General features: G+C 37.6%; 1 protein-coding gene across 1 annotated transcript in view; it reads left to right on the plus strand.

Moving 5' to 3' along the window:
- SUDS3 (SDS3 homolog, SIN3A corepressor complex component) overlaps positions 1–23,706 on the plus strand; it is a 25,672-nt gene extending 1,966 nt beyond the window's left edge. Inside the window, exons 2-12 of the mRNA XM_026859761.1 lie at positions 1,382–1,451; positions 2,381–2,436; positions 2,808–2,879; positions 5,243–5,262; positions 5,835–5,991; positions 9,240–9,335; positions 11,227–11,288; positions 12,145–12,166; positions 12,899–13,004; positions 17,127–17,211; positions 20,578–23,706. Coding sequence (XP_026715562.1) covers positions 1,382–1,451; positions 2,381–2,436; positions 2,808–2,879; positions 5,243–5,262; positions 5,835–5,991; positions 9,240–9,335; positions 11,227–11,288; positions 12,145–12,166; positions 12,899–13,004; positions 17,127–17,211; positions 20,578–20,676 — 845 coding nt within the window. The 3' untranslated portion in view covers positions 20,677–23,706. The remainder of the gene's footprint in view (positions 1–1,381; positions 1,452–2,380; positions 2,437–2,807; positions 2,880–5,242; positions 5,263–5,834; positions 5,992–9,239; positions 9,336–11,226; positions 11,289–12,144; positions 12,167–12,898; positions 13,005–17,126; positions 17,212–20,577) is intronic.
- Positions 23,707–24,247: the final 541 nt, after the last annotated feature.

Genomic DNA, 24,247 nt, shown 5'->3' on the forward strand with positions numbered 1-24,247 from the left:
GTGTATGGGACAACAGGGTAAAAGTAATGGAGAAATCCAGTGTATTAATGTGGTGTGAAGAGGGAAGAGAAAGCGTGGTCAGAAGTAAGGGAGTGCAAGAAGATGTTAGAGGAAAGAGAGGGTTTGTAGAAGAACCAGGAAAGCAGTGGAGAAGAGGGTGTGGAAGTAAAACCCAGAGTATCTTGGGGTATAGGATGCATACAATAATAAATGAGTGAGATGAAGAACGACCTTTCAACAGTGCCTGTTGCTCTGTCAGCCAGAATCCTCCCATCACATTTGGTATGTTCATGAATGAGGTGCCAGAGCCAAGACCAGTAGATAGTTATGAAGGATGACAGTGTACTGGTCAGTGGGGGCCTCTCTGTGGCTGCATATGAGTAAACCGAGTATAGATGTCCCTTCTAGTGACCTAGGCATCTAAGTATTTTTCTAAAACTTTGTGGTTTGTGTTTGGTGTATTGAATTTTGTCTTAATACCTGTAAGCTTAAACCATTTGTTCATAGTTTAAGAAATATCTCAGAAAGATTTGTTTGACAGGACTGATGCCTCTGTCCATATGTAGGGAGTGTTGTTGTAGTTAAGGCTTTACAGCTGTACCCTGCCTACCACAGTCAGGCCCAGAGACACTGACCTCTCCTTGGGGAGGAAAGGTAATTAATTCTTGTCTACTTGTGTCTTATAAATAGGAGCTTGAAAAGGCATAGCAGAAAACTAGCAGTCCCATACTGGTTTAATTTGTTTCTAGTTTATATTATCTGTTCATAAAGTTGGGACTATGGTAGTGCTGGTCTCTGGTATGTATATATGTTGAAGTACTTCTGTGTGATGTGTAGCTGAGAAGTGAAGTTCAGATCACAGCAAGTAGCTTTGTTATCTTTAGTGAGACCTTTGTGGTAAACCCTAACAGCCTCTAGTCATACTACTTTTGTTCAGGTCAAGGTGCAGAACCAGTTACAGCTGTTTCAGTCATTATCTTCCACATATGAGGGGCAAAACTATAGCAAGAAGTCTGAAACATTTTTCAAAGTCTTTAGACTGTTTCTGTCACACCTTTTATGTGTAAGTGTTACTGTAAGACCTGATATCTTAACCTGGGAAGAAATTGCCAGGCTGACTTAAATTGAAGTTGTTTAGATTTGATGTAAGCTTAGTCACAAAACTACCAGAGGTTTTACATAGGTTAACTTGGAGTTAAGGAAAAACATGGGTTGGTTTGCTTTGCTTCTGAATTCAGCTCTCCAAAGGTCTGTCTGGTTGTGTATTTGAGGTTAAATTACCTGAGGTTTGGCGATTTTATTTATTTGTTTTTAAATAACTTACTACTTCGGGGTTTTTAAAAAGACTTAGTTTTAACAAGTCATTCTTTACCTCATTTAGACACTGAGGATGCCAGTGAAACTGACCTGGCAAAGCATGAGGAAGAGGACTTTGTAGAAATGAAAGAACAGTAAGTAACCCATTCTAATCAAAAGTAAGGTGGTAATCTGTTTATTTGTTTTTCCCCTTTTTTGCATAAAACTTTGCAGTGTTTTGGGTCGAGATTGGAGTTTCTATAGTGCCTAGCCCAATGTAATAGGTAATAAGTCCATATACTTGTATTTCTTAGTTACTTTCTCTGTTCTGTATTCAAGAAACTAACTGCTACTACTGTTTTGGACAAAGAAATAGGTGTGAGTTTCTGGGAGCAGCTGAGTTTTCCTGCAGATGAATCCTGCTGTGGACAAATCCTTTAAATAAAGGATCTATTTTATGTAAGCCGAGCAAAAAGCAAGATGCCTATTAAAATCCCTTAAACAATAGAATGCTAGTCCTGTCCAAGAAGGTGGACTGTCTGGAGACTTGAAATAATTTCCCTTGATGTTTAGGTTGGTTTGCAGTATTTTGTGTTCTTGCTTACTGTCAGAGATATGTTTTTATACTGGTCAGGAGGACTTGGCTTGGGGTGAAGGAAATGCAAGTTTGCAGTAGCACCAGGAATACACTTTGGGGTTTTTTTTAATAATGTCAAGATCTATGTGAGGAAATGCCTTATGTTTTAGAAGTAGGGAACTAATACAAAAACATTAAGGCTTGACAAAGTGACAGAGTGATTATGTTGTGAAGTTTTGGGCATTGATAAATCTAAATGTCATTTTAGATTTTAACATTTAAAAAAAATAATTTTGGGTGCATTTTAAAACCAATGGGCTGGCAGGGATTTTAGAATGCTAACCTTTCATTTGAATAATATTCTTTTAGTTATCATTTATTTGTTTCCGTAAGTTCTTCAGAAAAGTGTTTAATTCCATATAAACACGTTGTAACCCAAACAGATAGTGAAATAAGCTATGTATGCTTGTTTCTCAAAACAAAGTTGCATGCTCTTTATCTTTGCAGGATGTATCAGGATAAACTGGCATCTCTTAAGAGGCAATTACAACAATTGCAGGAAGGTAAGCTTTGAAGGGGGTAGCTTTGTTTTTTCAGCACTTTCCAAAGGTCATAGAAGGATGAGGGGTTTGAAAGATATAAGCAGCATCCTTCACTGAATGTTGGCTCTCAGTCATGCTGCGGAGTGAAAAATGTCAGCCACTTCCATCCTTTTTCCCTCTAAACACTTGTAGTTAAGCCTCTGTGTACTAAAGCATTTCTTAAAAGTAGTAGGCCACTTTCTGAAAAAACAGGGAATGTGCTTATCAAAATAAGCAAAATAGAACTGTAGTTTTCTGATTTCAGATGCTAGTATTTGTGTTTCAAGTGGTGTATGGCTCCATAATACTTGGAAAAAAAATTCTAGTGGGAATCTACAATTTATTTCAACTAGGTACTCTTCAGGAATATCAGAAAAGAATGAAGAAGTTGGATCAGCAGTACAAAGAAAGGATACGAAATGCAGGTAAGCTGAATTTCTTTCTGAGATGCTGCATACAATTTAAATTCATGGTTTCTATAACACCTGAAGAAAAATAATGGTAATTCTGCCCTTTAAAGAAAAAGAACTTGTTGAAGTAAGGGAGGGGTGGTTCTGCTTCCAAGGGTATAGTGTAGGTTTTTTGAGAGTGCACAAAGCATGATGGGATCTGTCTTGATTTTTTTTTTTTTTTCCTCCATCAGCATTGTGTGCTGACTGTCTACTAAGCACCAATAAAGAGTTTTAGTCTTCATTTGTGTGAAACAGTGCAAGGGGAAAAAAAAAAAAAATCATTTTTATCTGGCACCATGCCTAACAGACAGTCTCCCTCTTTGGCCTCTTGTTTTGTGCAACTTCTCTGAAACCTTCAGGTGCATGATTTCTTTCATTTTACAGGAGTGGAAAGTTAGGACTACATGCTTTCCCAAAGATCTGTTTTGTGCCCTGGAACAATTAATACAGAGAGTTTGCTGCTGGAACTGTTATTCTGTATTGTTGTGACACTGAATGGGCTGCCTGTAGTTTGTGTTCCGCTCTGTTTCAGGAGCGAAGACCCAAATTAATTTTTATAAAGTGCCTAGTTCTCAGCCCTTCTGGGGAGCCTTTATTGTGTCAGAGAAATGGCTTGGAAATCAGATTTGTTTGCTTGCCCTCCCTCTTTCTTGTTTGTTCTTTTTCCAGTAGGTTCTTATCTTGGATGCTGAAGCCAGGCCTTTTATAGAAGCTATTATGCAGAAATAGGAAATGTAGCTGTCCGTCCTCTAGAAAAGTTGGATGAATTCTCTAATTCCTGGGCTGTTACTCTGGGAAATATGACAGAGAGGCAGTGCCAGTTGTATGATGGCTAATGTTTGAATACCTTTGAATAGTGTAAATTGTGTCTTTCTAAAAGCACTTGGGAGGGTAAAGGATTTCTTTGAGGGAATTGAGTTAAACTACTTCTTGTTAACAGGAATATGTCTTCTGAGATTAATTTCCTGTACACTAGAGCTGTATTCTAGCAATATTATGCTGTTTTGATAAAATTAAGACAACTGTAAACTTGTATTTCTGGCAAAGACCAGTGCTGCAGCAACATATTTCTTCCACATGAGGGCAGATGTTGATAACTTTCAATTTTATGATAAAAGAATTCTATCTGTCTAGTACTACAGGAAGAATGATATTTGACGTTTATCCTTCGTATTTTGAGGTTTTAGGTGTTTTTTTTTGTTTGGGTTTCATTTTGGATTTTTTGGGGTTGTTTTTTGGGTTGGTTTTGGTGAGGTGTTGTGGGTTTTTTGTTGTGTTTTGGGTTTTTTTTTTTTAGAATTCACAGATACTAAAGCAAGATTTACTTGTATTTGATTACCTTCATAGTACTGTTTCCATAGAGCCCTTTGCAAACAAAAGGTTTGATTTTTATTGGACCATTATCCTCTTTGTTATCTGTTTTGTTGTTTCTTAAAATTTATTTTAAAAAAGGCACATTAGTACAGTGCTGCTACTATAGTCTTCTCCAAAACGTATTTGAAGCCTGTGATCTTTGCAGAAGTTTATTATTTCAGGTATTGCCAAAGCGTAATAGGCTGGTGAAATATGGTGACTTGAGGACTGATCAGATGCCTTAGTTTGCTTTTATTGCCACTGTCTTGAGTAAAAACTTTTTGAGCATTATGTCCTCCAGGAAACACAAGAAGGCTTCCATCCTACTTAATTTCAAGTTGTTAGGAATTGTGCAGAAATCAGTAGCAGGATTATTTCACACCCATAAATCCATTTGTCTCATCCATAGGTCTGACTTGAACTAGTCATAGCCATGTGTTAGAGTTTAACCTTCAGTGATACATAATGATTTCCTTGCTTGTGTTCTCAGGTGTAAACAGCTTGAGATCAGACACATGCGAGTTGAGTAGATAAATCTTCAAACAGCTGCAGAATTATTTCTGAACCAGTCATTGCTGAAATTCATGAAGTTGGATTAAACTGTGAATTTTTGCCAGCCATACATTCAGCTGCATGTTTCAAGTTTATATCTAGTATTAATTGATTGTAATTAAACTGGAAGAAGGATGGACTACATGCTTAGTACTGCTGGGAATAGTAGCTATGCTGAATAATATTGCAGTGTAAGCTTTGCAAATCCACTTGACAATCTGTAGAAAACTTCAATTAGCAATGTGTTTTTGTGGAATTTTTCATAGTTCCTTTATTTTCAGTGTAAAACTGCAAAGTAAGTAGAGGTTGGATGAGTACATACACTCTTTGGTTCACTGCCTCTCTTAGCTGCAATATGCAGTGACTTAAAATGTAAGGGAAGTGATTTTGTGCATCGTCGAAGATAATAAATTGTCTTTCTTGTCTTTCAGAGCTGTTTCTCCAGCTGGAAGTAAGTACACTTCATTTATCAAAATATATGTTAACTGGATAGAAGAGATATTAACCTCCTGTTTCATCAACTAGTACTTGTGCTTGTTTTCCCAGAAGGCTTAAAGAAATCTTCCTGTAGATAGTGTTGTTACACTTGAGGTGTAGTACAGCCTACTGTAACAAGTAACTTCTGGACTTTGTCACTAGAATTAAAAGAAGTATTTGCTCTTGGACTGTTGTATGCTGGCTGTGGATTTGGTTTATTAAAAAAGGTTGTTTAAGGTAATAAATGATTGTGCTGTTTATAAATCTGAAGGGCACTGCTATAGATTTGATCTTGCTAGAGACTTGATGCTACATTAAAATGTGGTGGGGTTTTTTTTAATTAATTCTTTTGCCAGTATAGTATTGCTTGCTTAGTAATTTTTGCATGTTTTTCTGTTGATTATGAATATTGATAATTTCTAGAACTAGCTACAGTTTTGAACTGCAAAGCTAATCAGTACAGCAGTTTTAAGAAGCTGGTTTCATCTCATTAACTTGAGTCATTGATTCCTTAATTAACGTTTTTGTTCTTTTGGTTTGCATTAGACAGATCAGGTGGAAAAAAATTACGTCAAGGAAAAGAAGGCAGCAGCAAAGGAGTTTGAAGATAAGAAAATTGAGCTTAAGGAAAATTTGATTGCAGAGTTGGAAGAGAAAAAAAAGATGATTGAGAATGAAAAGCTTACCATGGAATTAACAGGAGGTAAGAACAACAGAGGCATTCATCTGATCCCCTCTGCTGTTGCTTGGGGAAAAAGGGGAAAAAAAAGGTAGCAGTGCTGGTTTATACAGAGAGCCTGTATGAAGGCTTTAAAGCTTTCCAAATGCCAATAGATGTAGAACACAAATTGGTGGCCTTTTAATGGAGAAGGCAGTTCATAATAAAATTCAGTGACCTGAATTATTAACAGGTGAATCAAAATAGTGCCAGTGAAGCAGCAAAGTGGATAGGCTTTCTTGTATGCAGGGCTGCTTTAGTTAATATGATCTGGCAACAAAACTACTGGAGTATGCCACAATGTTGACCTAACTGGAGGTGCCAGGCTGCAAACTGTACTCTTTTCTCCAGTAATAAGTGATCAAGAAGTTGAAGAAAGGCAAACAATCAAGGTTGAAACAAGCTACTTAAAGCCGGAAGGATATTTGTGAGCTACACTTGTGTCCAGACTCTGGAAAATGGACATAAAATGAACAGATTTCTTTCATGAGACCAGTTGGTAACCTTGGTGCCTTGGCGATGCTTTTTGCAGTAGCTGACACAGTGGAGCTAAGTAGAGGGGTAATTAACCTTCACAAGTTGTGTTGCTGTGATATTGAACCAAAATTCTGATTTGGCTCTTTTTAAGAGCAACTCCTTCACTTCATGGAGAGATTATGTTGGTTGTGTTGCTGAGGCCTGACCATGGGTTAGACCTTTTGTATCTTTCTTGCATGGTATCTACAGAAGTTATGTAAGCTAATAATTTGTTTTCAGTAGTGAGAATTAGAACCTGTATGGACATATTCAGAAGTGCTCTTGACTTTGTACAAAGTGTTAGGGCTCATCTGGTCTGGAAAACAGCTTGAGCTATGCTGTTTCCCTGATCTTTTTTTTTTAAATTATGAAGTCTAGTCTGATCTTACAAACTGTGTCTTTCCTACTGTTGTCCAATGTCTGTGACTGTTCACAACTAAATTGAGATACAGTGCTAATCTTGTAAGCAGATTTTCATTAGTGGATCTGGATCTGACTAGATCTTACTGTTGGAAATCTGCATGCCAGTGTTTTAGGAATCTGAAGGAGTCCAAATTCTCTATCAGAGACAGCTGTTAACATCAGGATATGGATTTGCAGAGTTAAAAGGAGACTGAGGAGGGGTAAAAAGTATTTAGTAATCTGATTTGGGGACCAGATTAATCCTCTTCAGGGAAATGTGTCCCCCCATTGCTGTGTGTCCTGAAGAGATGAGCGGTTCAATCAAATACAGCTCTAGGGAAGGCACGTAAGTAACTGTGGAGAAGAGATCTGTTCTGTGTGTGTTAGCCCTCCCTTATCTCCTTCCTTCCAGACTAGCAGAAGTGCAATGTGATTTCTTTAGAAGTAACAGATTTTTGTAGGGAACATGTGCTAGAGGCTAAGAAATAAGAATACTGAAACTGATGTGGACTCAACAGTTTTTAAAACGTATCAAAGTTCAGTGTATGCAAGGATGCAAGTTAGCAACCTGATGAACAGGCTTGTCTGAGCATTGGGAGCACTGCAGTTTCATTAAGTTGCAATAGTTGCCTCCTGTTCTGGAGCACTATATAGTGTGATTATTAACTCTTAAGCCTCATGCAAGACTGTGTTTCAGGTTCAGTCTGTTGGTGCTTTAGCAGCCCTTCAAAACTTCCTTTATAAAGTTTTCATTAGTCTATCAAGAATCTTCAGATGCTTAACAGTGAATGTAAGATGCTCAAACTGTTTGGTTTTGTTTTTTTTTAAAAAAACTTGCTTGGTACTGACTTTCAGATGACTTGTCACAATTTTAAGATACAGGGCCCTAAGATAAAGAGAAGAAAATTGCTATCTCTGCCTTATTCACATTTTAAGCAATATAGGTAACAACTCTGTGGCAACTCGTTTGAAACTAATTTAAAAAAAAAAAACCTCAACTTGGCTGCATATCCCCTTAAGTGCTTCAGAACCCTCTTCTGTGGCTCTTGTAAATTGATCTTAACAAATGGTAAGAATGGCTTAATTCAGTGCAGTAAGTTACATTTTCAGTGTCTGCAGGGCTACTAATGTTCAGTGTTTTTCAAATTCAGCTTTGAATCCCAGAGATAAGCTTGCCTTTCACGTACGCATAAAGCATCCTTCGCTGGGTTGGTACTTTGTTGTGTTTTTTTCTTTTGTAAAGCTTTTATCATAATATTTGTTCCCTTGATGTGCAGCATGGTTATCCTTGTTCACCCTTGAGATAAGGGGAAAAGCAATTTGGCGTATTTTGAACATGCATAGCTGCTCACGGTTTTAGCATCTAGAGGGAGCCAAAGAAGCTTCATAGACTGAAGTGCTACCTAGGATGTGATTCAGGTGTACTTAAATATCAGCAAATAATTCTCAGCACATAGAGAGGTGAGATGATGTGTTTAGCATGTAAGATGTGGTCTCTTGGTTGCCAATTCAAGATATCTTCATAAATTAAGGAGTGATTTGTGAGAGTTTAAGTAGCTTGGTTAAGACTACCTGTAGACATTTGGACAAACTAATTTCAGGTAATTACTTGGTGATGAGACTTTTGTTTCAATTTTTAACATATTTTTTCATACTTTTCATATGCTACAATTTATTTCCTGTCAGCTGCTGCTCTGCATGTTATTAATTGGGTTCATTTCACTAATCATAATTTGAAACATTTTTAGATAATCTGCATTTAAATACTATTAATGTTTAAAATTATTCCAGCAGACTTGTATCAGATGTGAATGCAGTAATTATCTCTATCCTTTTTGACAAAGCTATTTTTCCAGCTTGAAGACAAGAAAAAGAGCATTTGTAGCTGATGTTTTATATGCTATTAACTATCCCAAGTTTTGTTAGCAAAGAACTCGATGAACTTTGCCTTTAAATGGTCTGTTTAAAAGCAGGTAACATTAGCATTAAATAAATTTGCCCTGAATCCTTGTAGCATCCTTGTGCTTGTTATCTGTACCTGAAGCAGCTGTAAAATGCCCCCAAACCAACTGTGCCACTTCCAGCCAAGGAAAGCCGTAACCATGGCATTGCAACGCTGTTATTGAACACTGACCTAATATGAAAGAGCACTTGTATTCACTGTCAGCAGTTCCAGCTTGCATGCTGTAAGCTATCGCCAAAAAAAAAAATCCAATTTTCTGTATGAAAGAGGAAAGATTATTTTCCTTGTGTAGAAAGCTGCTGCTTCTTACTCCTTTACCCCTGGTCTTATCAGCTCTCCAACTTCATTACAGATTCAATGGAAGTGAAGCCTATTATGACGAGGAAACTGAGGCGACGACCAAATGATCCAGTTCCTATCCCAGACAAGAGGAGGAAACCTGCCCCTGATATCCTTTTACAGAGTCATTGGAGGGCTATTTGAAGCCAGCAGGCTACCTGCAGTTATGTTGTATTGTACAGGAAGGAAAATGAAATGAGGTGCTAGGATCAGATTTTAGTCTCAGAAATACTGAAGCACGATTTGTCATGTATAATGTGTGATAAACTAATATAACAACTAGTCTTTAGAGATCCTTTGGTATTTTTTTTTTTTTTTTTTTTTTTTTGTTAGTGAGAATAGTTTGAATTCTTCAGACAATTTTTTTCACAAAGGAAAAACTTTAAAAGAACATTATATATAAATGCTGAGGTAATTGATTCCATAGATAGAAAAAGGCTTTTTATATGAGCCAAGGCTTTTCTCATTTCAAGATGTGACAAAACATTTGCCGGAAAGATGATATTTGTCATATCAAACTAGTTTTTCCATTTCTGATAAAGGCTTCAGATCTCTAATCTAGAGAGATGCATAGCAAAAGCAAGGAGTGCTAGATTTGTTCTTTGAATAAAAAAAAATTATGAAAATCCGTTTTGTTTTGAGAGAGAGAAAAACATATATATGTAATCCTTCTCTTCTGCCTTGTTGCATGTTTCTTTTAATTAAAATGTTCTCTGGCTTCTGGAAATGTTTTTAGCTCTCTGTGATGATAGACACTTTTTGTATATTGAATTCACCTGGAAAGGAAGGCAATGATATTTGCTTTGCAGAGGATTATTATTAGATTCCAAACTTGTATGGCTTAAATCAGATTAAAAAAACTTATCTTATGACTTCTGAATGACTCACATTTTCTGAAGGCAATATCAAACATTGAACTTCTAGAGTTTATGTGGGATGGTCACAGGCATCTCCAGTTTTAATTAACCTCTTTCTGGTTGGAGATTCAGTTCACTCTTTCAGGAAAAAAAAATATTTATTAGTGCCCCTATCTCATCCAAAATAAATGAGTTTCATAGTGAACTTGACCTGCTAATTGAACATGATACAGCAGCCAGAGTATGAAACTCTATCTGCCTTTCCTCACTGGGGAGGGGATTAAAGTCCATCAGAACCAAAATCCTTAAAATGCAGCCTAGCAATTGTTAACTTTAGTTTTATACTTTGAATATTTTTGACTTAGCAGCTGTTTTGGAGAAACACTGTAGCTTAAAGCTGGAGAAAGGGTCCACTGCTTTGCGTATTGTTTTCTTTCTGTGTACTTAGGTGTTTCTTGTGTGGAAGTGACAGAGGATCAGGAGAAAAGGGAAGTAGGAAGGTTGTGAAACTACACAAAATAACAGTAGAGATCTAAGAAGCCTATAATACATGAACTTCTGTGTTCTGAAATTTTGGGTTTGTTTCAGGGGAGTGGTAGGCTCTTATTTATCCTCATCCACACAAGGATGTGTTTTGTGCCTCTGACTTCATTTTCTGATTCTTTTTTGATGGTTTTTTTGCAGGGCTTTCCCCTCCTTGTCTCTCTATTCCTGTTTACAGAGTTGCAGATGAGTTTCTTTTTCTTTATTTGGATGGGATTCAGCTTCATTGTGTGAAATCTGAAGTGAGTCTGTTTCAGCTTCCAGATTATTCTCTACAGCAATGCAGGATGAAAACCACTGAAAATGCTAGCGCTTGATGCCTCTCTGAAGTAAATGTCAATGCACTAAAGGTTTTTCATCGATGGTTGTGTCTGAATAAGTTAAAATGATTTTGCACTCTTATTTGCTGCTAAATTTGAGGCTCTGCAGAGATGGACTTGTATTAATTTGTGATGAGAAAAGCTCAAGTATGACACTTATTAAAATCTTAAGCAACTTTGCAGAAACATCTTGACTTACATTTAGTCAAGGGAAATGTCATTGACCTTTAATTTTTAGCTTTACTTGCCAAGAGCTTATGGGAACCTTAATTCTGGATACCTCAGCTAAATTATTTGTTGACTGATGAGCAAATAATGGAGGACCTGAGAACACTGAATAAGGTAGGGATTATTTCTTGATTTGTATTTCTTTGTTTAAAAGAGAAAGTTAATGCTTTCCTCTGAAGAGAACAGAGCTCTCTAATACTCCTTTCTGAGATGTGGGACTTTTTCATCCCAATAGGCTTTCTGAAGTAACAGAATAAAAGATTTAGCAAAAGGTATCTCATCCCTTTTATTTTAATAGGTTTAAATAACCTAATTGAAATTACTGTCATCTAAAAATGTTACCTTTTGTCTGAACCAAGTGAGGAGCTATCTTAAGGATTTTCTTCCGCATGGCTGAACAGATGTTAAAATGTTTGTCTGTGTGGGGTGGTGTTTTAGGGTTTTTTTTCTTGCTCCCCAGCAATACTTCAAACTGGATAGGGTGCAGTGTGTATGTTTAATCACACCTAGAAAGAATATAACATGTTGCTTTCTTGCTAAACACTTAAAGGCTTGCCCAATTTCTTGTAATAGAGGCTGCTCATTAAGGCATTTGAGGATGGTAGTGGAGCCTGTGTTTTGTTCCCGCTTTTGAGGTGTCTTGAATGATTTATCTCCTGTATTTGTGTACCCTGAGAAATGTTGGTTTGTGTTAAAAATACAGTCTGTTAGATGGCTTTGGTTTTGAGTTGTTTCAGTGGATTATCTAAATGCTCTGAGGTTCAGTTTGTAGATCTTTGGTACCATCATGCTCACTGTCTATACCTTTGGCTGCTTATAGCATGCTGTTCTGGTTACATGTTATGCCACTTACAGTACATTCAAAAAAAGAAGCATTTAGAGTATGGAAAGTAAGACTATCTGAAATTATTACTGCAGACCTCTGGCTCACGTCAGATCTCTAACGTTTTTTTGCTCTCTTTCCATTTAGCTTAAATCACCCAAGAGACCAGGTGAGTTAACAGTTGCATTGGAACTTGTTCACAGTCATGCTGTTTTGAACAGAGAATTATACTGTAGACTGTTTCACTGTATAATTGCCAACTGTGTAATTTGACTGCATAATTGTTTTGACTGTGTAATTGCTGTTCTTTGTGTAGCTACTGTGGTGAATGGGTGCTGTGTGAAGTCTCTTCGTATGTTCTGAAGTTTGTCAGGGATGGGAAGGGGTGCATATGCATCTTTGGTGGCTGAAACATTTGGGCAGGGGACAATCTAACTATGTAAAGGTTTTTCCATTATATTCAGGTGCATCTGGGCAGCTTGCCTGCTTGTCAGGTAGATGGAGGGATTGAGAATTTAGGGTTTTATGACTTCAGCTCTCTAAATGTGTCTATGCTTTATTTCAAGTCAAGAGTGGTATGAACTTGTCTAAGTAATTCTGACCTTATATAACTATTTTAGATTAGAATTAAAATCAAGCACACATTGTCTATCACCTGCCTGACACATTTTTTCAGATAAATGTTGTATTTCAGTGAATATTATCACTTGTATATTCAAGGCAGGGGTTGAATTATTCATCCCAATAGAGAATATTTTTCTGATGGAAATTTGAGTTTGTAGCTTTCTGTGCTCATTATTTCAGCTTAATATGAATTTACTAATTGCAGTTTTGCAGTCAGGTGTGCTACTGTGTGGTGGACACATGCTGGTCTTTAAATAGAGTCTCTCTCTCTCCTCAGCCTCTCCCTCCTCTCCCGAACACCTCCCAGCCACACCCGCAGAGTCTCCAGCACAGCGGTTTGAAGCCCGGATAGAAGATGGGAAACTCTACTATGATAAGAGATGGTAAGTCCTGGTAAATTTCTGGTTTAATCAGTCTGTGTGTAGTGAGGAGTCAAAGACTGCAGAGAGAAATTGCTTTGATAAAAGAATTTGAGGACAAAATGTTCTTGGGCTGAGGTTGGCCACTTCCTCCAAGGGCTAATCATTGCAACTCTGGTAAATCAGAAATGATAAGGGAGTGTTTAGACATACTTTCAGGAGTAACTACTGGCTTGAATAAAAGGAGTCTTAAATCTTCTCTGTGGAGTCGGTAGCACACACTGTGACACTTGGGAAACATTTTTGTCAAACCTAATGTTAGGTAAGAGAGCCACCAGCAGACACAGCGTGATGTAGCTGTGAAGCCGGTCAGCTGGGGTACAGATACTCTGTGGTTGTGGGTGTGGTGGCATCAGTGGTATTCAGTCCTGGTGTTCAGTTTTGTACAACTCCAGCCCATTGTTCCACAAGGTGGCAGAAGAAATGTTGTGCACCAGAAAAGCAGAATGAAAAATGTTTCTAATAACAAATCCAAATAACCTTTAAAGATCAAACCCACACGGGAGAAGCAACTTCAGAATTACTGATTGGATTTAGCTCTGTTAAGTTTTATGAGCATATAGCTGTGCAAGCCTCACAAAACACAAGGAAAATATTAAATTTTGCAGAGAAATCTTAGTAGGTCTTAAACTTAATCCATGAGACATGCAAAACTGGATAATCAAGGGGGCAATCTAGTACTTCTTGAGCAGAAAGCAGTTTGCAAGTCATATGCTTATTTGTAGCCTACTTTGGTGTTCTGGTTGCTCAAAATAACAAGTGATGAGGTTTTAATTTTATCAAGGCAAAGATAGGCTTGAAGATTGTTTTCTACACAACAGCCATCTTGTACAGTTGGTCAGTTTTTCCTTCTGCTCATCTTCTGACAGTGAAGTTTCATCGAGGGTTCAATGTATGCAGCTCTGATAAAAGCTGCTGCTGGGAGCTTAAACTTCTGTGAAGTGTAAAGCAGAAATGAACAGGCTACCTGTCATTTCACAAATTCATGAAGTTCTTTTTTTGCTTTCGTATTTTTTGTATAGAGTGACTATCCTCTAGGATATATTTGCATGAATAAACTGTTCTTCAGAATTTTTAAGCATGTGGAGTACTGTAAAGTGTTGCATAAGTAAAATTTTTAAAAAAGTGAAGTTCCCAAGCTTCCACCAAATTTAAACCTGGGAGAGCTTCTATGAGCCCAGATGAATCTCTCAAAAGCACAAGCTCTCTCTAAAAGGTATCCAGTTGGGACATAAAACACTAACAGATATTTTTATCTTGCTGAATTCAATTGTCATGGGGGTCTCACTGTCAGGATTTCCAGCTGTTGCCTTTCCTGTCTTCCTTGTTCTTAGGCTGTTTTAAGATAAGTATTTTACATTTTTTGGCTGTAATAATCCTGCTTAGATTTTTTTGATTGATAGTAATAGTACTTGTGCAAAGTAGCTGTTATTTTAAAATAATGAAGTAACTCTTGATAGTAGGAGGGTAATTTTTTCTAAGGTGTATTAAGGCTGTAGCTGCTGGCATGTACCAGAAATAATAAAACTGACAGCTCAGGAGTGACTACTTTCTCTGTTTCCTGACAGCAGCCATGAAGGACCATTATCTCAAAATAGTGAATGTTCAAGGCTAGTAATGGACTCCCTAAGGTCCTGCAGAGACATTTCACAAACATGTCTCCAAAGTGGAGACTTTGTATAGAGTGTTTCGGATGGATGTGGAATTAGACTTCATTTTTTTTATCCTCAATCAATTTACTTCATGCCCCCTGTAAGATCCTAAAATACAGTTCCCTGTAAAACAACCATCTTTTTGCTTTTAGCTTTGTCTGCATACAATAATGCAGAGCGATTTCTTTCAATTTTCTGATGGAGATTAAGTTGAAAAATCTTGGCCTTTCAGCAAAATATTTTGTAGCAGAAAGTGGAATTGTTTCTGCTTGCCTCACTTGTCAGTGTTATGGTATATTTTACCTACTACAAGAGTTGTTTGGCACTTTCCTTCTCTTGAAAGACAATTTAAATTCCATTGCACTTTTTATCTGAAGTATTTTTCTCAGTTCTACCCCTCTGTTCCCCTGTGGGTGTATAAATTTGGCAAAAGTCTGAGAAGTGAACACGTACAGATGTACCAGGCTACTGTGCCTTCAGCTGACTTGTCTCATGCTCCATGCATGCAGAGAGACAGCTGAGACAATTCTTCAATAAAAAAGTGCTAAACTAACTTGCTACCTTGGCTTTTCTGTGCACAGTTAACATAGATTTACTGATGGACAGAAACTTGTGATGTGGAATCCGGGGGCTGAAGCCTGCTTCATGTGTGTCCTTAGCTTTGGGATTCACTGATAATCAAACATAAGACGAAACAGCTTTGAGTGGAAAAATTATTTTGTTATCTGTGTAGGCACAGATATCACTTGAGAATTGTCATTTGCAGTAGTATCTTCTGTACTTGGAAGCTTGTGCACTGATTGTATCAAGATCAATTCTCCTTGCTTAAGCAGTCACAGCATAGCATGGTAGGACACCGCTGGACTGGGATTTTTATGTCTTGTCTTCATGAGGTCTGATTTGTAGTAGCCTATACTGTTCCTTTATATCAATTAATGATCAGTAAACTGAGATTTTTTTGACTCAGATCATTGCTGTTATTGCATTGCCCTGGAATCTGCTGACATCCTTTCTGTTAAAATGAGGGAGAAAATAATAGTCAGGCACAAGTGTCTAAAGGTTGCAGGATTTAGGGGGTTTTTATTACTTCACCCAGCCCATTGGTAATTAGTACGTTTGGAAAGCTGAAAGCTGACACTATCATTCTTGTTACTGGCAAGCAGTGTGAAAATTCTTAGTACATGAGCCAGTAGGAAGAGATTGTGGAATAAACTATTGGAAGACTTCCATATTTACAGTATGGTTATTGTAGAAATAACTGTAAAGATTATGCAAATCAATGCGTTTTGACAAATGGCTGTCAGCCAATCAGACTGCAGGGAGTTGCATGCTGAGTAGTTACTGAGGGAATCTCTGTACAGTGATTCTGCAACTTGCATTGCCCAGCTGAATCTGAAGCACATCACGATTAGGGTAAAATATAGTTATGGAAATATAGTTATGTTTTTATAACTATAAAGCATTTTGCTGCTCTCTTGATTAAGATTATTTACTTAAAAATAATCTGCTTCAGTATAAGTAGTTCTGGCCATGGAACTCTCCTAGGCAGGATAAGCAGAAACTAGGGGATTTTGTCTAGCATACTTTGCAGCACTTATCAGAAACACTGTCTGTGAAGAAGGCGAGACCATGAAATTAAGCTATTCAGAGTTGTGAGTTTTGAAGTTTTTACTTTGTTTTATACAAAATGCACTAAGAAAAATATATAGCGTGACTAAAATGTGATCTAAAAGGGGAAGAAAATGGATATGCTTAGACACAGCCTCCTTATGGCAGGCATAGATGCAGCTTCTTAGTTACTGTTTTAGGTATTTTCACAAAAAAAGACAGTATTAGAAATTTGAGGTCTCTACACAATACATAGACTGCACTGATTCACTTTTGTTGTTGCACTAGTAATTTTGTGTTGGGGAATGTGAATAACTTTTGAGTATATGATTTGCTCTGTCATTTTATCAGGCATAATATGGAGTTGCCTTCTAAAATCCATCCTGTGTCTGAAATGTGAAAGGCTAGTTTAACTGTTGAAACATGGGTTTATTGTCAATCAGTGTTCTCCCATCTTATGGCTTGGTGCTCTGCCCCTCCCTCTTTCAGATGTGAAATCTATGTTCAGTAATCTGCTTACAGAATTGGATGTGAGTCGAGAGCTTCATACATGCTGAAGCATCATTTAAATGCAAAATGTGTGTGTATGAGTGTGTAGAATTAGACCGCTTGGTATGTTGGTGAAGATGGGTAAAGTGGTGTGGAAAGAAAAAAGACAGACTCTCTATTTGCTCTATCCCAATGCTTGCAGAATCCTAGCTTTATCAGCCTTACTGTTTCTTTTCTCAGACTTTGGACAGCTAACCTGTGTTTCCTTTTTTTAGGAAAACCTGTGTTCCCTGTGTTTAACCTGTGTTTCTTTTTTCTTTTTATTTTATTTTTGTAGGTACCACAAGAGCCAGGCGATTTACCTGGAGTCTAAAGAGAACACTAAGATCAGCTGTGTGATCAGTTCTGTGGGCGCCAATGAGGTAGTGGCTGCTTTGTTTTTCATGGGAGTGGGGGAAGGAAAGCTGCGGGTCAGTGTAGGCAGGTAGATGCCTGTCTAGTAAGGACTAAGAGAATTACTTTCAGAAAAGATGTGGTTGTCATGTGTCTAAAGAAGCTGAATCCAAGATAGAACTGAGTTGAGAGATCCCTTCTTGAGATAGATCTGAGATGGGAAGAGACTTACTGTGTTTCTAAGGAAAGATCCTACATTTTGCAAGTAGTAGTTTGGCAGGCAGGAAAGATGGGGAGAACTGACATGTTGCATCTCATTGGCACTGTATTTGTAAGTTCCACTTCCATTATTTCAAGAACATACATACAGTTGTTATTAATGCAAAATTAAAAAAAAAAAAAAATCCCGTTGGGAATTCAGAAGAGGAAAAATTTTGACATCAAATTTAGTTGTTGTAAGGGGAGAGAATGATTCCTGCTAACCTGAGTACATGTGTTGTGGAGTAAGCTGGCAGCATTCATCACCTACTTGGGAGATGGGGCAGGTGAGTCTATTTGTCTAAGACAATTTCCTTGTGGCTAATGATTAAGGCTTAGAGAAGCAGATGAAGAGAGATGGGTGCCTAAGATTGATGTGAATCTTGCTGCAAAATAAGCTTAGTACTCAAGCAGTGCATCAGTTGGGCAAAGGGAGCAGTTTATTCTTTGCTTGCAGATTCCAGACACTGCAAGAAAAGAAATGATAGACTTGAATGCACTTCTCTTCAATCAGCCAATAAAATAACTTCAATTTGTTTTGGCAGCTAAGGGAAAATATTTTATTTTCAACCAAATGAGTTGCATATGGGATATGCTTTGTATCACAACTGTTCTCCTTGCAGTAACAGTTGTTATGCTCCACGGTTGGTTATTTAGATGAAGTAGTAGTAGTATGCTAACAGATGCGTTAAAAATATAGTACTGCTAATTTGATTAAAGTTATTACTGTTAACTTGAAACATTAAAACTCAATGTTTTGGGAGCACTTTATCTGAAACACAAAGGAAATGCAATCCTTTAATTATAATTGCATGAGTTCCCCTTTAAAGGGAAACAATAGGCTTTGTTTTAGTTTTGTGGTGGTTTTTGAGAGAGACTGGGAAGGAGGCATGGTAGTTGTCTGCCCTGTAGATATTTCACTGCAACAATACAAAGCTAAGGAAGATCAATACTTAACAGAATACTGAAGTGAGAAGTTCTCTTAGGAGTACAACCTGCGATTCCACCACAGGTTCAAAAGCATGGTTGCCAAACTATGACCTTACTGGTTCATGCTTGAATTTAGAAGCTAGAAGGCAGACCTATATCTGAGGCCTCTAATTGTGGAATCGAAGGACGATAGCATTTCTGAAGGAAGTCAAGTTATTCAAAAGAACTTAACAAATATGGTTGCACAGTGTCTCCCCACCTGCATTTTCATTTATGCTCAATGTAAAAAGACAACTAAGAAACATCAGAGATATGGCATACAGCTGCTGTCTTGTGGCTGGTGAAAGAAAGTAGTTAGCAGTGTATCAGAGGCATCTTTGTTCATACAAAGGTCTAAATTTTCTTAAACTGGATTTGAATCTTGTAAGTGGCCATGGGCCTCTCTGACACAGTCTGAGCTATGATGATTCCCTTTAAAAAACAAACTAAAAATATCTTCCCAGGCCCAAATTTATTAGAACTTGGTGATGTGATTCTAAACAGAATGCATTTCTGTTACTTTTGATGTGATTTCCTTGAAAACTGTGAATCAAATACTGCATTGCTGGAAATCATTGGCCAAGTGCATGGAACCAATTCAATCATTTGCCTTTTGACAACAATAAACTTCAGTACCTGCAGGAAAGTGGTGGGGGTTTTGGCTTTTGCTTTTTTTTTTTTTTTTTTTATTCCCATGAGTTTATTCAGCAATCTCAGTTTGTTGGAAGTTGAAAAAAGGAGGAAGCAGCTTATTTTTCTTTACAGTGTATGAATAATAGACATTCAGAGATGGATTTGATTGCTTCTATTCACCATCTCCTTCAGTTATTTTAATAGATGTTATCTTCTGATTGCAAGGTCTAAAATATCAGTTATAAGTTCAGAATATATCTTGATGCTTTTATTTTTCTGAACTGTGTGGCATATTTTAGTGTTAATAAGTAATTTCACTGTTGTGGTCACTTAAAACTGAATTTTAATTTTCCTCCAAATGGAATGTAACAAAGCAGTTAACTATAGCAAAACAAATATACCGTTCCATCATACTGTGATTGTGATCTGTACATATTTGTTTTTCAGTTTGTAGATTTAAGAATTCTTTTGAATAGTAAAACATACCAAATTCTTGGAAATGTTACAGTGGAGAGGTGATTAGCAGTGAAGGTGGATTCTATTTTCTCTAGAGAAATAACTGAAGTACAAACGCAGGCAAATGTTAAATTTATTTTATGTTGAGGGATTCTGCTAGTAAAGTCAATTTAAAATTATAGAGTTAAATCAATCTACTGTGCCAAGCTTGTAGCTAATATGGTATCTGAAAATAAAGCTTTGGGTAAATCTCATGCCAGTGCTAACTTTATAGTCCTTTGCAGTAGGCAATATTGGATTTGTATCCTAAAATACTCTAGTACTAAGAGCTGGATAACTCTTATTTTCCATGAATTTATTTAAATATGTTTAAATGCATTAGAATGATAAAATGCAGAGGAATTTTGCTCAGATTTGATTTTTAAAGTACAGGTATTTGAGTCTAAACTTTTTCAAAGTGATTTTTATTTTTAAAAAATTCTGCGTGACTGCCTCTATGGAAGCAATTTGTCCTTTGAAACATACTGTATATTGGCAAGTTATGTGAATTCTTCCATGCAGGTGTTTAGGCCCTTTTATCTTCAGATACAATTTATTTAATACATTGTGAGAAATGCTTCACTGAACAAAATCAGAATAAGCTTTTCATTTGACTAATAGTTACTAGTCTGGGCAAATCCCAGGATAGATAGTTTTATGATCTGTGGGTCTAGAGAGACTTATTCTTGATTAGGTAAAGCTTAATGCCAGAGTTCTGTTGCGAACTGTGGCAGAAGGAAACTTGCTTTCCTGATGATGCTTGGAAAGAGTAATTTTTCTTGATGACTGTTTTGAGCAGGAAGTTCAGGTGGTAAAGTTAGAAACCTTATTTAATTTTCTACTCAGGTTCCAAATGGCTAATGTGGGGAGGGAGAAGGGCTTAAGTTAAATCATCTGTGCACCCTGTGTAACACAGATGTTCAGATCTGGCAATAAGAATACTTGGACTTACTTGTCTATGCATTGCTTACTGTGGATTTTCCGTTTTTCCCCCAATATATCTCCCTTTTTTTTTTTTTTTTTTTTTTTCTTCCATGCAGATCTGGGTGAGGAAAACCAGTGACAGCACAAAGATGAGAATATATCTGGGACAGCTGCAGCGAGGTGTTTTTGTGATTCGTCGACGATCAGCTGCATGACTGTATGCTCTTCCTTGGTTTTGTTTTTGTTTGTTTTGGTTTGGTTTTTTTTTAACTGATAGACAAACCTCTAATGGGGAATGGCAGTCTGTTTGCTCATCTAAGCAGCAGAGAACACTGTCATGACCTCTTACGAGACAGTTTGTGGCTGGCCACATAATCCCCAGTAGTCCTTAAATCTTTAGTGATACCCAAGCACTGCCCTGGACTCTTTCTGGATTTTGCATCAAGCTTCTGTATGCTTTCTCTATATTTTGGGTGACTGTTTAAGAAGACTGCATCATACTTTTTTCATCATTGTTTCATGGTGCATAGATGGGACTCGTGTGTTGAAAACAACGTAACATTTATGGTTTGAGTCAGACCAATGGAAGAAGCTTTGCTTGTCAAGACGTGAGGTTATTCATTCTTTTTGGGTTTGTTTTCCTGCAAGGCTTGGGATGTTGTGCAAAAGGAGATTAATCTTGCCAGCTTTCAGCTGCAGCCGAGAGATGCATCTGTAATATCTGGTATATGACATCAGCTTTATTGGATGAACTGTTTAAGAATTGAGCACTGAGGCTTTTTTTTTTTTTAGGGAAGTGTGAACAGCTTAGAAACTGCTGAAAATCCAGTTGATTTTAATGTAGTTAAGTTACATGTGGTTAATCAGAAGCTTCCATTTGTCTTCACATTAAAAAACCCTTCAACCAACAAGCAAAGAGTATATCTATTTGCTGAAGTACTTCCCTGAAATAGGTGGATGAGTATAAACCAAAGGATTAATTAAGTGGACTTTGCAGATAGTGAGACTATATGAACTAACTGTCTGAGTATAACCACTCATACATGTAGGAAGGCGAAAGTTAATTTTCATTTCTTCACTGACACTTAGAGTAACAGTTCATGCTGGAATCCTGCTGACAGAAGATACTGGACCTGTTGTATCTTCCAAAGAAGCCTGATACAGAGTAGTAAGCAGCATTGACATACTTTTACTGTGTAGCTGAAATTCCCTAAATTCCCTAAAATATCATGCAAAGGTTTCACCGTGAAGGGTATTTTAATTAATGGAGATAACACTGGGTTTCTGCACTTGCCCTCTGATAACGAGTGTTGTGGTTTGAACCTAGCCAGCAGCCAGACATCACACAGCTGCTCACTCACCGTCTTCCCACCCTTGGGATGTGGGAGTGAATTGGAGGGCTAAAGGTAAGGAGACTCATGGTTTGAGATAAAAACTGTAATTGAAATAAAATTATAATAATGGAAAATACAGATGAGTAATAAACAACATGATTGCTCGCCACCTGCAGACTGACACCCAGTCTGTTCCCAGCTAGCAATCCCAGAGAAGATTCCAAAACCACAATCCTGGAAAGAGAGCAAGTTTCCTGGCCCACCCTCATCTATATACCAAGCATGATGCTGTATGATATGGAATATTCAATTGGCCAGTTTGCTGGAATATTCCATTAGCTGTGCTCCCCTCCAGGTTCTTGTGCACCTGTGTACTAGCAGGACATGTGAAGCTGAAAGGTCTTTGATTTCTTAGCAACAACTAAAAACATCAGTCTATTATCAACATTCTTCTCATATCAAATCCCCTGCTGAATCCAAAGCACAGCACTATTCTAGCTACTAAGAAGAAAATTTAACTGTATACCAGCTGAAACTAGGACATACAAGTGAAAATGCTCAAGTGATGATACAAATATACTCCCTTACAAGATGTTTAATGATCTGACTCTGGCATTCCTTTATTATTCCGAGTCTTTTGCTGATGGCTGAAGCCACTGATACCATATGTGACTGCACTGGCATGAACTGCACAGTGCACTGGCCACGCTGTCAGATCATTGCCTTCTGTGCAAAAGAACTTTGTGCTCCTTTTGATTACTGGATAAAAAGTTGTAATTTCCGCCTTTATCAATATCTGTCACTTTGAGGCATCTTTTGGTTTTGCTTTTGAACTGCCTTCTTGTTCAGCATCAGTCTAGCCCTTCCTTCATATCTGGATAAATGGAGTATTTCAAACGACTGTTTCCATTTCTTTTACTTACTGCAGTTGGGTGGCAGTCACATCCTAATAACTGATGTATATATGTGGATCTGGAGTGGAGTGTTATGGTTGAGTTTGATATGTTGCCTTTGTGGCTGAGACATTTATACTGGTTTTAGAGTGTCAACTGGATCTGGAGCTTTGGTGAGGAAAGGAGAGGGTGTCTGTTTCCCACCCCTTGAAAATGTGCCATCTTTGCTGCAGTGTTAGTCAGGTGGAAAGCAGCAGGCTGTATTTTGTCAAGTTAACAGCATACTTAATATAACTTAGCATTCTCTGCACGTGTGACAGGTTTTTAATAAGGTGATGATGTACCAAACAGGATTTGTCACTGAGCCTTAAAATGAACATCATAGCTCTTATAATAAAAAGTGCTGAGTAAATTGCAGGATTTATTTCTTACGTATATAGTTTTATCAATATATGTGTTTGTGGAAATAGCTGGAAGCTTTGGTTTGATTTTTGGGGAGTTATTTTTGCCAGCCTGCTAACAGCAGGTAATCTATCTGCTGCTTTAGTGTTACCTGGTTTGGGTTAAATTTAAAGGTATTGGTAGAATTGAAGAAGTGCAGCTGCTCTCCTAGGGCCACGTGCGGTATAGGTGCACACTGTGTACGCTTAATTATATAGCTTCAACACCACATCTTAATCTGGATCGACAGCATCTGCTCACCATCCCTGTTCCTTGGCAGAAGGGGAGAAAGAATATCTGCTCTCAGCCAGAAGCCTGTCTTTGTCAGCTGTGGTCTTATATTTTGGGGGGGGGGGGGTGCCTGATAGGATAGGACGCGACTTGCATTTCTAGTTCACACCCTAATCAGAATTTGAAGAGTCTTCTGGAAGTGGATACCTGTGGGGCTGTTGTGCCATTTCCCTCTCCTCTGACCCTGCTGTGGACACTGGACTGCTGAGAAAGTTACTGTTACAAGGAGTCATCTTGTGTTGGTACAGATAATCAAGTGTAGCCTTGGACTGCAAGTTGTAGTGATGGAAAATAAACTCGGAAAGAATGAGTACGTGAGCAGTCAGGGTGGGAAGGAAGAAATTTAAGTGTACTGTTGTGGTGACTGGGGAGATGAGTCATGTAAACATACTGATTGAGGACAGTGCTTCAGCATGGAAGTTGTGAAAACTTGATCTCAAATTCTTACTCTTTCACGCTGATCTTGGATCTCCAGGAAGGACGTTTGAGGTTTGTACAACTTCCTTGTGCCAGAGTTCCTTGCCCGCTGCCAGCTTCCCCAGTGCCCCTGGATCAACCTTGGAACTTAATTTGCTTTTGCAGTCCCATGTGAGGGTTAGTAGCCTTATTTGCTCTAAATTTAAGTACTACACTGAAAGTATTTTGTTTTAAAGCTACTTCATCCTTATTTTCTCATTCTAATGAAATGAAAGTCTTTCTTGCCTTAGTTGATTGCCATAAAAAGTAGATCTGCCTCCTTTAACAAAGCACATGAATATTGTATCCTGTTTTTTTCAAGCAGACTGTCTGTAATAGCCTGTGCCATTTACAAGGCTGGAAATGATAAA

This window comes from Athene cunicularia (assembly GCF_003259725.1).
Source record: "Athene cunicularia isolate RWA chromosome 15 unlocalized genomic scaffold, athCun1 chr15_part1, whole genome shotgun sequence".
In the NCBI taxonomy this organism is placed as follows: Eukaryota; Metazoa; Chordata; class Aves; order Strigiformes; family Strigidae; genus Athene; species Athene cunicularia.